Consider the following 13239-nt stretch of genomic DNA (forward strand, 5'->3'; position numbering starts at 1 on the left):
AGTTGTCTGGTGGAGTATGGACCCTAATTGGGTCTGCATAGTTCGAAATGAGCATAAATACTGCTCATTTTGGAAATACTGCTCCTGGAAATAATATACAGCCTATATCCCTTGATATTTATAAGGCTAGTCGTATATAATATGCACATCTATCTATAAGTTTATTATTTTGCTTGTATCTAAACAACTAACATTAAATAATTTTTTTTGAAAGGAAATAACAACAGAAGAGTACAGAAGTTTGCAGGCTGCAATGTTCTCTTTAAAAACGAAAGAGGTGAAAGACTGGTGAATGCATACCAAATAAACGTTTCAGATACAAATACAGAAAGAGTGATATAAATAAACACAAAAGGGCATAAACTGATCTACCATATTTAAAACAAAGGCTTAAACTTTGTTAACTTTATTATATAAGATCATTGACTTTAAATTTACTTGTCTTGTCAATGTCTTATTTTGATATGTGGGCTGGGGCCATATTTTTTTTAAATGTGGGGAACAACCTTACAAATATCGAGGGATATACCCTGTCTATTATTTTCAGGAGGGGCCATTAGATGGAGAGACCTATAGAGTATTTAATGCTCATTTTGAGCTACGCCGACCCAATTAGGGCCAGCGCTCTACTAGACAACTCCTGGCAACTTCCAACAGCCCCAATTTCCCCCACATGGCTTGGGTTAACCCGAGGCTAACATTCACTCGCCCGTGTTGAATCGCTGTCAAGAGGATTTGAACCCTGGGCTCCCGCACAGAGTACAAAAGCTATAACCACTAATCTACTAATAAAATGTGGGTAGGACTGTATTTTTAAAATATTAGGTATATATAGGACAGAATTTTTAAAATATGGGGGTCTATACTCAAAATATGAGTAGGGTTGTATTTTTTAAATGGATAGACCGTACTTATTAATGGCAGGGAGAGGAGGAAACAGAAAAATAGAAATCAATGTGGCATTCAGGTTATAAGTCATTGTGTAAAACTATGGGGGACCTAACTATATGTGGTGGGGACCTTATTTTTTACTGCATATGTGTTGATTAAAGCCCCCCCCTAGGGGGTTGTTTACGGAACAAAATGATTAAACCTTATAAAATTGACCTACTTATTTCAAATGTGGAAACACAATCTCTGTTAAATATTTTACTAATGATAGTATATGTGCAAGTTTATTGTACAACAACCATGCATTTTCTGTTTTTTTCCTTATTTAGACACCTAAAAATTTTTGTTATAAAATATTTTTATCATATATTACCTACTTTTAAAAGAAATTACAATTGCATGCCCATGCAGTGTAACTGATGCAAATATGGAAAGGAATAAGCTTACGACTATAAAACGTAATATTTTTACTAAATAAACAGACTATACTAGTAGCTGCTTGGTATATTGCAAATACATCACACACAATGATGAATATACACCGTTTCAGATTACAATTGCCATGCTTTGCATTGCTGACTGGAAAATTTCCAGAGTTAAATGTTTTGCAAGCTAGGCATGCTGGCCATTCTAAGTGGTCCAATATCAAATTTAAAAAGATGATTATTGATAATGCTCGAGCTAAAGTGTTTGGTAAAATGTCATTGGAAATCATACAAGCTGTAAAAGGTAAGATTAAAACATTACGTGTTGTTTGTTTTGTTTCTTCAATTCGGTTGAATGCTAAAGATTATACCATCTTAAAGATATATAATGGTTTTGTAACAACTTTGCTATGTATAATGTATTATTTTAGCTTACCAATCAAATGGCTTAAAAGGTGTAAAATATATTCACGTGCACTTCTTTAGTATGAACTATTAAAATTTTCAAAACATGTTTCAGCTTGCTCAGACAGAAATATTTCGTTAAGGAGGATATAAATTACAACCATAATAACCTTTTGTAGGTTTTCAGGTATCCAGGTTTCAAATAATTATTTTTTATATTTAATGCAGAAAATAGAGTTTAATAAGCAATTTTTTCTCGAAATGATGTGGGGAAATCAAACACAGTTGTTACTTATGTAACTTGTGAGACCCAAACAGGAAAGGCTGACTTCTCGTAATTTAAAATACTTTAGTTATTGACTCTTAATATTTGTTTCCTAAATGTCGATATTCGAAGATTGTGCATGAGGAATAGTTGCCATTGCTCAAGGTGCATAATGCACCAAATTGATGTTTTTTTCCATTGTAGACCTTGTATCTCCATATTTTATTACCAATCCCTTATTGAAAGTTTTGTCAAAACAAGATCATAAAAAGCTTCAGTATATTTATTTTGAAAAATTCACAGTTTGACAGTACTCAACTGCCAAATCTTGAAGCCAGTTTGGCTAACGTAAAATATGCATATATATAATTGTTTGTCTTTTCACCATCCTTTAATATTTCTAGAAAATGGTGCAGACCCTTCTCATAATTCTAAGCTAGATGGATTAATTTTAAAGGCAAAGTCAATAAGCATGCCCAAAGATAAAATTGAAACTTCAATTAAGAATGCGTTAAGGGTAGGTTATATTTTTACGAGAGTGACTTTTTTAATATTTAATGAGAAGCCTTACTTGAGTTCTGAATTACTTGACGTTAATTTAAATAAATTTTTTTAAGAATAACTTGGGCTTAGTTTTCGAACTTTTTAAATATGTTTTTTTATACTATGCTATGTTATATGCGTGTTTTGAAAACTTCACATAATAGTTACATTTTTGGCTTTATCTTTTTAAATAGAAGGAGGCTAAGAATTTTTAATTATGAAATTTCTGTTCATTTATTAAGTAACAATTTATTTTTATTAAACGATCTTCGTTTTAAAAATGGTTTTAGTTATTTGTAGAATTCAACTGAGAAAAGAAGTAAGCTTCTCCTGCAAGCACGTGGTCCAGGAAAATGTGGATTGTTGTTGGATGTCCTTACACCAAATGCAGCAAGGTCAAAACACGAAATTAAAGGCATTCTTAAAAAGAATGAGTAAGTGATCAAAGTCAAACCTGGAAGGCTTTCTTGTCTTAAAATGATGTTTTTGTTATGGATCAACTTGTGAACTCCACTTTATATTGTCAACCACAAGATGTTCCACCCAATTCAATGAAATCTTGATAAAGTTTCTTGCAAATGCGTTTCAGGTTGTCTGCTAGACCTTGAAAACCTTGAGAAAGTTAACACTGCCTTGTAGTAAGATGTTGTGTTTGCACTTATTTTAAGTAAACAACTTTCCATAGGAAATTTCTAGCACAATTATCTATGGATATTCTTTTTTTTGACATTTCCTTATTACATATCAAGATCAGGTGCACATTTTTACCAGATTAGTATTTTTTTAGAAATCAAGTATCACTAATTCTCTTAATGATTTAAAATTACTATTTTATGTTATTAATATAGATATATGTTAATTTCCCTTTTTTCTTCACTCTACTCTGCATTTTGATTTTGTATAAAAAAAGTAACAAGAACTTTAAATGCTCTAAAAAATAGGAGTTTAGGCTGGTGTAAAGTTGAATAAAATTATTATAGTGTTTTCTATGCACTTTTTCGTAAGATTTGTTGTTTTGCTTGATTTTTTTTTTTGCACTGAGTAACAATACTTTCCCCAGAAAGTGTAAAAGTTACTTAATTTATATATTTTAGAGTCACATATATTGAGGATGGATCTGTTTTGTTTATGTTTGAACATAAAGGTATCTATCGTATTAATGTTAAAAAAATTTTGACACTTAAGTTTTTATTTGTCTATTTAGATACTAGTACCGACACATTTTCTATTCTAAGTGCTGCTTCTTTCTTTTGTGAAATCAAAAGTGAAATGGTGTTTGTGGTGGGTTAAAATATATGACCGATGTTCCGAAACAACCATCGCGTCGTTCTGTTTTACACAAGAAATGCCTGTTAGTCCTGAAATTCCTTGAGTAGAACGGTTATTATATGCGCAGGTGTAATAAAGGAAGAAATTTTTGTATTCATGATTTTGTCTTTTTTAGGTGTGGTAGCAGTTGATGGTGATTCATTGTCGAAATCTGAAACAGAGGGAGTTATAAAAGAAATGGTATATATACTTGGATTCTTAAAAAAATCGTTTAGTTCATTTTTTAAAAAGTTTTTTTAGAGTTTAAAAAATGTTTTTAAGGCTGAGGAAATTGCAATTATGATAGAAGCAGAGAATGTGTTATTTGCTGACAATGATGGTAGAAAAGTTTTTCAGGTATTGGTTGGATTTTGTTAAATGTTTTAAAGACTTTGATCTATGGTGGAAATTATCAAATAAAAACAATTTTTTGTCGCCATGATCCTTTTAACTGATATACAGCAAAAAGGTTGTGTGTTTATGCCAACACCAAAATGTTTTAAAGCACACCGGTATTTTCTAATAATAAGTCCTAAACATTCGTGGTAGGTGCCGTCGACACTTTAAAAGTGATGGGCCCAGATTTTCGTGAATTAAAAGGATCCACCGTGATTGGGTCTGAGAAATTGTTTATCCTAAGATTTATTTTTCTTTTAAAATATAGTTTGGTAGGAATTGGTGAACTGGTAGAAATAGGAAAGCTGTCCATTTTCTTCTCCAATTTGGTCTCCTGAAATATAAAATGGTTTTACACGGTCTTTAGTGTTTTCTCCTACATTTTGACCCCTAGTGTACAGGAAAGCATGGTTTTACACGGTCTTTAGTGTTTTCTCCTACATTTTGACCCCTAGTGTACAGGAAAGCATAACAAACAATCAAATTTTGTTTTGAGTCGGTGGCCACATACCAATGAGTAACACGTATGGCTTGTTCATAAAGTCACGTCTGAGTAAAATATCTCCTTTCAATCCAATTTTTGAGATTCAATCTTTTTTAGTTCATATGTGAACCAATGGAAGTAATTCGTCTACAGAAGCAACTTCAAAGTGAATACAGCAACTTGATCATCCAATCAGCTGATGTACAATATCTTGCTAAAACACTGATTGGTCTGCCCGACGAACTCATGCACAAGACAGATAAATTAATAAATACAATCAATGAACACCCGGATGTTTTGAATGTGTACGACAATGTGATTGGTTATCCAAGTAGTACAATCAAATTGACTAACCATTACGAAGAGTTCACGTGATGTATATGGTTGTGATGAAATTGTTAGTCATTTTTATAAGCCAATACGATGGACTAACTCTCTTTATATCGAATATTTCCATATCTCAAAAACAAAATATTTGGGTTGCCGGATTTTCTCTGAATCCTATCTCGAACAATGGTTCCCTGCGACTTCGAGACAGGGAGAGAGAATTCATTGCAATTGTAAATTTTGTAAAAAATAGATTCGTTAGTTTTTTTTGTCATACCTACTTAATTCCTGTAAGACGCCTGATACGCGTTGTTACCAAATACGCGCTTGTTTATAGGGGGCGACTTAAAGATGGATTTTTAGAAAACAACGTATTATTTTGGTTTCTATAAAAGTGGAATTAAGACAGCAAAAATATCTGAGTCCCCCTTGTTTTAAAATGTAAATTTAATACAACGACAAACAGGATGGAAAAGAAGTTTTTTTTCGATTGGCGCCATAGCATAACTGAGAAGCAAACGCGTGAATATAAAATGGAGATAAAGTGCTGTTGCCTCTTTGACTTGCTATAACTTTTGTTCGGCATGAAATTGAGTGCTAAAATTTTGTTGCTTTTCTCAAAAAACTTTTTACTCCCAGAGGGGTAATTTTTTGGAAATTTTGAAACTGCTGACATGGATGTACGGCTGCTATAAGATGTAATGCTGTAAGATTATTTATGTATGTCCGTTACCAGGTGGTTACTAAGGTGTTGCTAAGGACATATATGGGTTCTAGGGATAAAACATAGATTATAGATTTAAAGAAAATACCGATCCAGCGAAATGATGTCATTTATGATACCAATGACGTAATTTTTTTCTATCTATAAATAGCATATTCTCAACATAAACCAAGTTTAATTACATGAATATCAATACTTCTGAAAAAAAACAAAAATGAAGTCATTTTTAATCGCGTAATAACGTCATTAAAATTTATTTTTCTTTGTTTATTCAGTGAATATTTCTACCAAGAAGGCCGTTGCAGTAATGCTTGAGAATTTCAAAATAAGGAAAATGACTGTTTTAGGCATGTATGACGTCATTTCTGATTCCAATGACGTCACAATAATATTTACATGAAATCAGTTTCTATTTAGACTTTTTATGAGTACACCATGTTTTATCACCTAAACAAAATTAGTTCCAGATTTATGGCCCGCGGGCGCTGCTAGACCAAAAAAAGGCCAATAAAAGTCAATAAAAACAAAAGCAGAAAATAAAATAACAGCTTTCCACGGGAACATGGAGGTATTAGGAAGCTATTCCTACTTCCATGACAGGGGTAAAGGAAAATCCTTTATAAATACTTAGCATTAGGTATTCTAATGGAGGCGCCGTAAATCATTTTTATCCCCTACCTTTGAGATTAAAACCCTAAAACTACATTCAAGATTTATCCCAAAGATTCTGGGGAAAAAATTGGACCGTTTTAAAAGTCTTAAGGACTAAGGCTGTCAGAAAAAAGGAAACATCTAGGTCTTGTCCTTAACCACAAATCGCAGCTTAAGTTTTAAGAAACTGATTATTAGTTCACTGGGAAAGGGTTTTGCTCTTAACCGGGCCGTCGTTTAAGGAACACTTTCAGGGAATTTATTTCCTTGACTACCCGTCGAGTAAAAGTGGAACCGAATCGAATTTTTCATTTAGCTACTTAAAAAACTGTTTTTCTACCCTGCGAAATTTTCTTTTACAGAAAAAATTACAAATTTTTTTCATATTTCTTAAAATTACTAAAATATATCCACTGAAATTAGGATTCACGTTTCCCCATCTGTGTCACTGACCAAATAACCTCGTCTTTCGATAGCTGTCGTGTCTTTATATTTAAACACCTCCGTGATGCTGATCACATTCTCCAATCTGGTCTGTAAATTAGACTGGCTGGTTCTCTTCACGGCAGAGAAACCACTGCGTCTATAGCGCACGTTTGCGTTTGAACTAGCATCATTAGGCCGACTTGGAGTTAATCGTACGGCGCCGAAACCAAAACAAATTGTCAAGATATTTCTTACTTGTCTGTTTCTCACCAAAAAATCCCCAAAAGCATTGATCACACTGGAAATTATACCAAGACCGAAGGATATCAGCAGAAATGTTATAACTAAACTGACCAGGGAATCTTCATTGTTTTGATTTCTTGTATGCAGACGGACCACATAATCTCCAAAACCTATCGTCGAAATCGAGATGAACCAAGCGTATATACCTGTATTGAAAATAAGTCGCGATTAGGCGAGGTATCCTTACATATTTGAAATAGAACAACAAGTGGATATTAATTGTGTCGGAAAATAGTAAAAGCTTATTGGCTTTTTGTATACTTTATGGTGTTAATAACAGGCATAAAGAGAAAGTATTTTTTGCATGAGCATTTCACTGGGAATATGACTGGCACAAGAATGGCAACCACTTGATAAACAACTTTTTATCTTCATAACAAATATTATTTTCAATACAGGATTTTCTTGAAACTGATAAACTGAAATTTTAATCCAACTAATATTAATTGTACAAAAAGAGTCAGGCTAAAGCATTTTGGGTTTAAATCATTATTGTCGAAATTGGCAGCGGAATGGTATATAAGCAAAGAGGTTTTAGCTACTAAGCAACTCAATTTCGAAAATATTTTAAAAATTGAGTTGCTTTTAAAAAATGCTTTAAAAAAATTCAGGACCTCCGAACTCTTACAGATACGCCTCGAGGTTTATCCCCAAAAAACTCTGACGGCGGAGAATACGTTAGATAGGGACGAGCAAGCGTATAGTGATACAGTTAATAATGAAATACATGCGCTACCTTCAAGCATAGTCCAGTTGTGATATTTCCTTTCCATGGCCGCACAACTCAACAACAACGACCACACCATTACGAAAGTTATTATTAAAGTTTTTCCTTCCAAATGTTGGACGCTAGAACGTTTCATTATCTTGCGTTCCACAAACTTGATCACAAAATGTATGAAGCAATTGATCAGTTCGCCCTGGATTTTCAAAGTTACCACCATAATTGGGATTCCCATGAATCCTGCAATAATAGTTAACCACATCCCAGTTGCAGTGCGTGGAGTAACATCGCCATAACCTGTAAAAAGAACAGATGAAATTTACCAAATGAGGTTCCGGATTTATTTCTCTACACGGTATGAAGGTTAGCACGCATTCGAAAAGCACTCACTGTCAACCTCATCTCCATGAGTTTTTCCGTCGCGATAAAAAAGAAAAGAAATTATTGTCCGAGACAAGGTTGCATTACAAGCCATTGACGTAATATTTAAGTCTAAGTATTATTAAATTTTCGTGAAAATTTTTGAAAAGGCTTAAGCGCGAACTTGTTTTCCTCAAAATATATTACAATATGCTATTCACAAAAATTAATTCTCGTAAATTTTGATTTATTCTGAAATTTCTTGTATGACAATGAATAAAAAATCCCTTACATCACTTTCATCCTTATTGTTGTAATTATTGTTAACGAACTCTTTTCAATTCAAAATGTCGTTTTTTGTTTTTGATTTTATTTTAACTGTACCTGCTATTTCAAATACTCCTTAAAAATGTAATAATTACATTCTCGTCCCAAGGGTTTGTTGCCTGATGTCAAAGCAGCGCTTACTTAACGGCTATGTTTTCTTCGCTGCCAGCCTCAATGTGAAAAAACAAGAACTCCTGGGGACGAGGTTGATAATAATTAGCAAATCTATGTCTAGCGCGAAAATTAATTTTCGCGAAAACCATATTGAAATGATTATTCACAAAATTCTTCTATGGCGAAAATTTAAAGATGACCATGTTGTTAAAAATGCTGAAAGCAAGGAGGTTTACTGAAAGTGATCTTTTTCTTACCGATGGTTGTAACAATAGTAAACGTCAGATATAAGCACTTCATAAAACTCCACGGTGTCTTCTGAAGCCTCGCGTTCTTCACTTCTGATGACAAATCTTCCAAATCTTGCATCAAAAACATATACTCACTCAAACTAACATTTAAACTGTATTTTTTGCTCAAGTTTTTCCAGCTTCTTGAAATGATTTTATTTCTATCCTCCACTTTTTCTTCTTCGTTTTTATATTCGTTCGCGGGATGCGGAGATTCAAAAAATTGGAAGAGCAACGAGAAAAAGAAAATTAAAACGATCACGATAGCCAGTCTTTGTAGAAATACTATTAATAATTTTTTAATAGATTTCATAGTTTAGCGTTCGCTGTATATATAAGTTTATTTTTCGTTTTCACTATAAGTCTCTTCACGCAATTATGTCTCATTAAAACACCATTTTTGTAACCATTAACTTTAAATTATAGTTCCTATTAGTTGTTATTAGATTTTGCTCAATTGTTATTTTAAACTTTATCCATGTGAGGATTGATATTATTGAAGTATTTTGATAATTCAAAGTTTAAACACTATTTATGTCGTACGCAATATATATGGAAAGAGGAAATGACGTAATGTGTATGAAGCGCCAAAGTGTTAATTATAGCTTTTGAATTTTTGACTGGGCGCAGTAAGAAAAGGAGCGGGGGAAGTACGGGGAAGGAAGAAAAAAAAAAGAGAGGGGCTTGTTTAAAGTACAATATAAAAGAAAGAAGTTATAAACACGTTTTGACATACATAGTGTAAAAGATGTTCAAACATCTCTTTTTCAGTTAAAATAGACTACTTAGCATTCGAGGGCACAGTTGAGGTACTTTTAAAGAAACCTTTGAATATCGGAAACCTACAGGTTTTACCAAAAGTGTTATTGAAACAGTCTTAAATTTAAAATGCCAAAGAATATCTTACAGTGGACAAAAAAGAAATAATGAGTTTTTACTCAAGCTTTCTATTCTCCGATCCGGGTTAACATGCTTAAAATTTTCTGATCATTTTCAACAACAATGACTAACATATTTAAATTCAGCATTAAAATTTATGGAAACATGCAAACCAGACAATCCCATTCCCAGGGCTTCCTTTTCACTTCGCTAACATATCAGGAAGGAGCCGAGATTGCAAAATACAGTAGATAACAAAACGTCATAATATCACTTATTTATTAATCTACCTTACAACTAAAACGACGACAATCACAATTACGACAACGACAACAACAAACAGCAATAACAACAACAACGGCAACGACAACATTTACAACAACGGCAACGACAATAGCAACAACAACAATAAAATGTCAATATTTTCACGTCGTTTCGATATCATCCGAAGCTCCTTCATTAATATTTCCAGTAGATCTTTCCTCTCTTCTCTTTTCAATTCTCTTAGCGCTATTTAAATGTCTTCGTTGCTGTGTTTGTCTCTTCCTGCCAACACCGAAACACATTTCAATGGATTTGCGTACATATTTATTTGTTTCCAAGAATTCCCCAACCGCATTTATAACGCTTGCCACAACGCCTAACCCAAAGATCAAGAATAAAAATAAAACAGTTGAATAAAATAAGGGTTTCTCTGTATAATCTTTCCCCTGTATGTACGATTTTGCAACAACGAAATCACCAAATCCAATTGTCGACATTGTGATAAACCAAGCATATATACCTAAATTTTATACATAAACTGCGTAGTTGCCGGTTGATTTTTCAGCCTTATATGCTAGTTTGTCTGCAAAAATTAAAGATAAAAAAATAAATTAAACTTCCCTCTTATTTGAGTACCAGCTCGTTTTTAGAACGTTTTGCCTTTTTGATAAACTATTAAAAAGGCAAATTGTCACATGACAGGTTTAGGCAAGGTATCCTGGGAACAAGGCTTGCTTACTTGTTGGGTAGATTTTATAAATCTTTAAAAAATTACGTCATACCTTCCAACAATGACCAATCATTTTGCTTCATTTCATGTGTTGCACCAATCAGAAGTAACGTTACCATCATGAGGAGTGTTATGATCAACATTTTGATTTCAAGATGTTTCACATTCGATCGCTTCAATAAAGTTTTTTCAAGCAATTTTAACACTTTTAAAATGACGTCATTTATAAATTCTCCGAGACTTTTTAACGTGAGAAGCATGATGGGAACGCCGAGAAATCCAGCTGAAATGGCCAGCCACATGCCTGCAGTTGTTTTAGGTGTGATGTCGCCATAGCCTGAAAAATTTATCATGTTTAAACTGTCTCAAAAATCTTTTAAAAAAAACATAACACGTCTTCTTGTTGACTGTTTACAGTGTATTCCAGTATATTAAGTAGTGAATAAACCTTGATCAATACCCCATCCTCTACCCCTTTGTCCCCTAAATATTTACCGCTAATCGCTACAAATTCACTAAACTTGAACGTTGTTTAAAATAATTACCTATAGTTGTTATTATCGTAACTGTAAAATAAAAAGACTTTAAAAATGACCAACCAGCTCCGAAACTTTCCAAGCGATTTAATTTCTCCTTTAAATTATTTAACTCGCCGAAGAGGTGTTTATAGTCCGCCAGTGATAATGTTAAGTTCCGTTGTTTACAAAATTTTTCCCATGATGCTTTAATGACGTCATTCTTTGCAGTTTCCAGCTCGATTTTGCTTTTGTAGACATCATTGGGATGCGGAGATTCAGCAAATTGAAACAGCAAAGCGAATGTCATTGAAAATGCAAATGTGATTGTAAAACGAAGGCAGAAAAGTTTTGAAGATTTCCATACCCTCATGGTGTTGTTTTATGCGGTGTAAAATCTAGTAACAGCATCTGCAAAGAGATCTTTTCTTGTGAGTTTTTGTAATTTCTTTGACACCCTTTGAAAAACGATGTAGCTATTTTGATTATTAATTATGTTTTTTCTCTGTGGAGTACACAGTATTAATGCATTCAGCTTGTAAGCATTATAGCTGCCTTAATTTTACTCTCGTTCCCAGAGCTTCTTTTTTTGCTTTCTTTCGCAAGTTTGACTTAGCTTCATATCACCAAGCGAAAAAGAATGGGAATTAGGTTGGTCACAACTCACAGATGGCATGTTCTTATGAAATTTTCTAAACACCATGGAAACAAAAAGTTTAACAGGGCGGCTATCATTATCCATATTAACGTTAAAGGAAATTATCCTGTGAATGGTTTTCACGATTTTTAAAACAAATGTTTTCATATTGTTTATGATGTGCATAATTTTTTATCAGAACAATTTTACAATTTGGTCTAAAAGATTAAAGTGTACAAAAAGGTTACAAAAAAAAACTCCAACAAAATAAGAACAACGTATGTCAATCTCGTTCCCAGGGTCATTAAACTTCATTTTAATATTATTTGAATGATTTCCACATCAAAATCAAGAGGGGTTGTGTTATAAATTGGATTGAGATTTTATTTAGAAGTTTTCGGCTATCTATAAGGACCAAGCGGTACTTGAATCATCCTGCACATTCATAACTTCGAAAACCTAGTTACACACTTTATTTTTTTTGATTTTTAGCTATACCGTAATTTTATAGTATGCCGAAAGTGAAAATAGCTAACTAGCTTTAAAGACACAGAGTTCTCCAATGATTTAGTGGTTCAATGAATGTGGCAAGGTGGATAAATGTGTTGAGCTTATGTAACTAATGGGTAAGCATTTAAGGTGTTTTTTTTATAGATGCGGGCTGGCTCATCTCACCGCCTAGCTCTAAAATACCTACATTCTTTAGCTCGGAAAATATAGCTAATACAAACCTTTTATATATGCTAATTCTATTACACATAGCACCACATAACAACTTGCAAGTCAAAAATCCTGTATATATTCGAGTTATTGCATCTTAGATTTTCATGAAATAGGACTGGGCACTAAGGATAATTACTCATGACTGTATGATGATTACGGTTTAACCCATATTATCATGACCCCTTAGTTTTTGCTTATTTCTTCCATATTTTATGTGAATCCCAGCCTCCTAATACACTGGTTAGGAAGATCATGAATAATCTATTCAATTATGTGATTATTACGTATACTAGTCGTTAGCCCGTGGAAAAATCCACGGGTTCGCCCGTCCTTTTTATACCGCATTGCGTGCGTCTCGTTACCTGCGCAGCTAAGCTACCATTTTGCGTGACAGACAGACAGACGTATACGGGCATTATAATATAGACTAGTCGTTACCCGTGGAAAAATCCACGGGTTCGCCCGTCCTTTATATTTACCCGTCGCAACAAAGTGGATAAAAATATATCGCATTTGATATTCGTGTTT

The 13239-nt window shown here is 33.3% G+C and overlaps 3 protein-coding genes across 4 annotated transcripts; 1 reads left to right on the forward strand and 2 right to left on the reverse strand.

Annotated features, from left to right (window-relative positions):
* The first annotated feature begins 1202 nt into the window (after positions 1-1202).
* LOC130622376 (probable transcriptional regulatory protein TTE1135) lies at positions 1203-5318 on the forward strand. 2 transcript variants are annotated; one of them, XM_057437832.1, is made up of 7 exons: positions 1203-1620; positions 2391-2503; positions 2830-2963; positions 3624-3673; positions 3974-4038; positions 4099-4194; positions 4835-5318. In XM_057437832.1, the coding sequence occupies exons 1-7, from the start codon at positions 1419-1421 to the stop codon at positions 5090-5092; spliced, it is 918 nt and encodes a 305-aa protein (XP_057293815.1). In that variant the 5' UTR covers positions 1203-1418; the 3' UTR covers positions 5093-5318. The 2 variants fall into 2 exon arrangements, with proteins under 2 accessions (XP_057293815.1, XP_057293816.1); XM_057437833.1 differs by having other exon boundaries at positions 1204-1620; positions 4120-4194.
* A 1432-nt stretch (positions 5319-6750) lies between these two features.
* LOC130622469 (two pore potassium channel protein sup-9-like) lies at positions 6751-9399 on the reverse strand. Its single transcript, XM_057437929.1, has 3 exons — positions 8931-9399; positions 7885-8169; positions 6751-7294 (listed from the first exon to the last, which is right to left on the reverse strand). Exons 1-3 carry the CDS (start codon positions 9274-9276, stop codon positions 6846-6848), a joined length of 1080 nt encoding a protein of 359 aa, XP_057293912.1. The 5' UTR covers positions 9277-9399; the 3' UTR covers positions 6751-6845.
* A 1472-nt stretch (positions 9400-10871) lies between these two features.
* On the reverse strand, positions 10872-12117 carry LOC130622470 (potassium channel subfamily K member 9-like). The gene is made up of 2 exons (XM_057437930.1): positions 11382-12117; positions 10872-11173 (listed from the first exon to the last, which is right to left on the reverse strand). The coding sequence occupies exons 1-2, from the start codon at positions 11722-11724 to the stop codon at positions 10878-10880; spliced, it is 639 nt and encodes a 212-aa protein (XP_057293913.1). The 5' UTR covers positions 11725-12117; the 3' UTR covers positions 10872-10877.
* Between the last annotated feature and the right edge of the window lie 1122 nt (positions 12118-13239).

Source organism: Hydractinia symbiolongicarpus, chromosome 12 (assembly GCF_029227915.1).
Source record: "Hydractinia symbiolongicarpus strain clone_291-10 chromosome 12, HSymV2.1, whole genome shotgun sequence".
NCBI classification, from domain to species: Eukaryota; Metazoa; Cnidaria; class Hydrozoa; order Anthoathecata; family Hydractiniidae; genus Hydractinia; species Hydractinia symbiolongicarpus.

Excerpts from the sequence above, each read along its gene's own strand:
- LOC130622376 (XM_057437832.1), top strand. The coding sequence starts at position 1,419 with ATGATGAATATACACCGTTTCAGATTACAATTGCCATGCTTTGCATTG. Across the intron at positions 1,621-2,390 it reads AATCATACAAGCTGTAAAAG|AAAATGGTGCAGACCCTTCT; the intron begins GTAAGATTAAAA and ends TAATATTTCTAG. Across the intron at positions 2,504-2,829 it reads CAATTAAGAATGCGTTAAGG|AATTCAACTGAGAAAAGAAG; the intron begins GTAGGTTATATT and ends AGTTATTTGTAG.
- LOC130622469 (XM_057437929.1), bottom strand. The coding sequence starts at position 9,276 with ATGAAATCTATTAAAAAATTATTAATAGTATTTCTACAAAGACTGGCT. Across the intron at positions 8,170-8,930 it reads TACTATTGTTACAACCATCG|GTTATGGCGATGTTACTCCA; the intron begins GTAAGAAAAAGA and ends TTCTTTTTACAG. Across the intron at positions 7,295-7,884 it reads CAACTGGACTATGCTTGAAG|GTATATACGCTTGGTTCATC; the intron begins GTAGCGCATGTA and ends TTTTCAATACAG.
- LOC130622470 (XM_057437930.1), bottom strand. The coding sequence starts at position 11,724 with ATGAGGGTATGGAAATCTTCAAAACTTTTCTGCCTTCGTTTTACAATC. Across the intron at positions 11,174-11,381 it reads TACGATAATAACAACTATAG|GCTATGGCGACATCACACCT; the intron begins GTAATTATTTTA and ends TAAATTTTTCAG.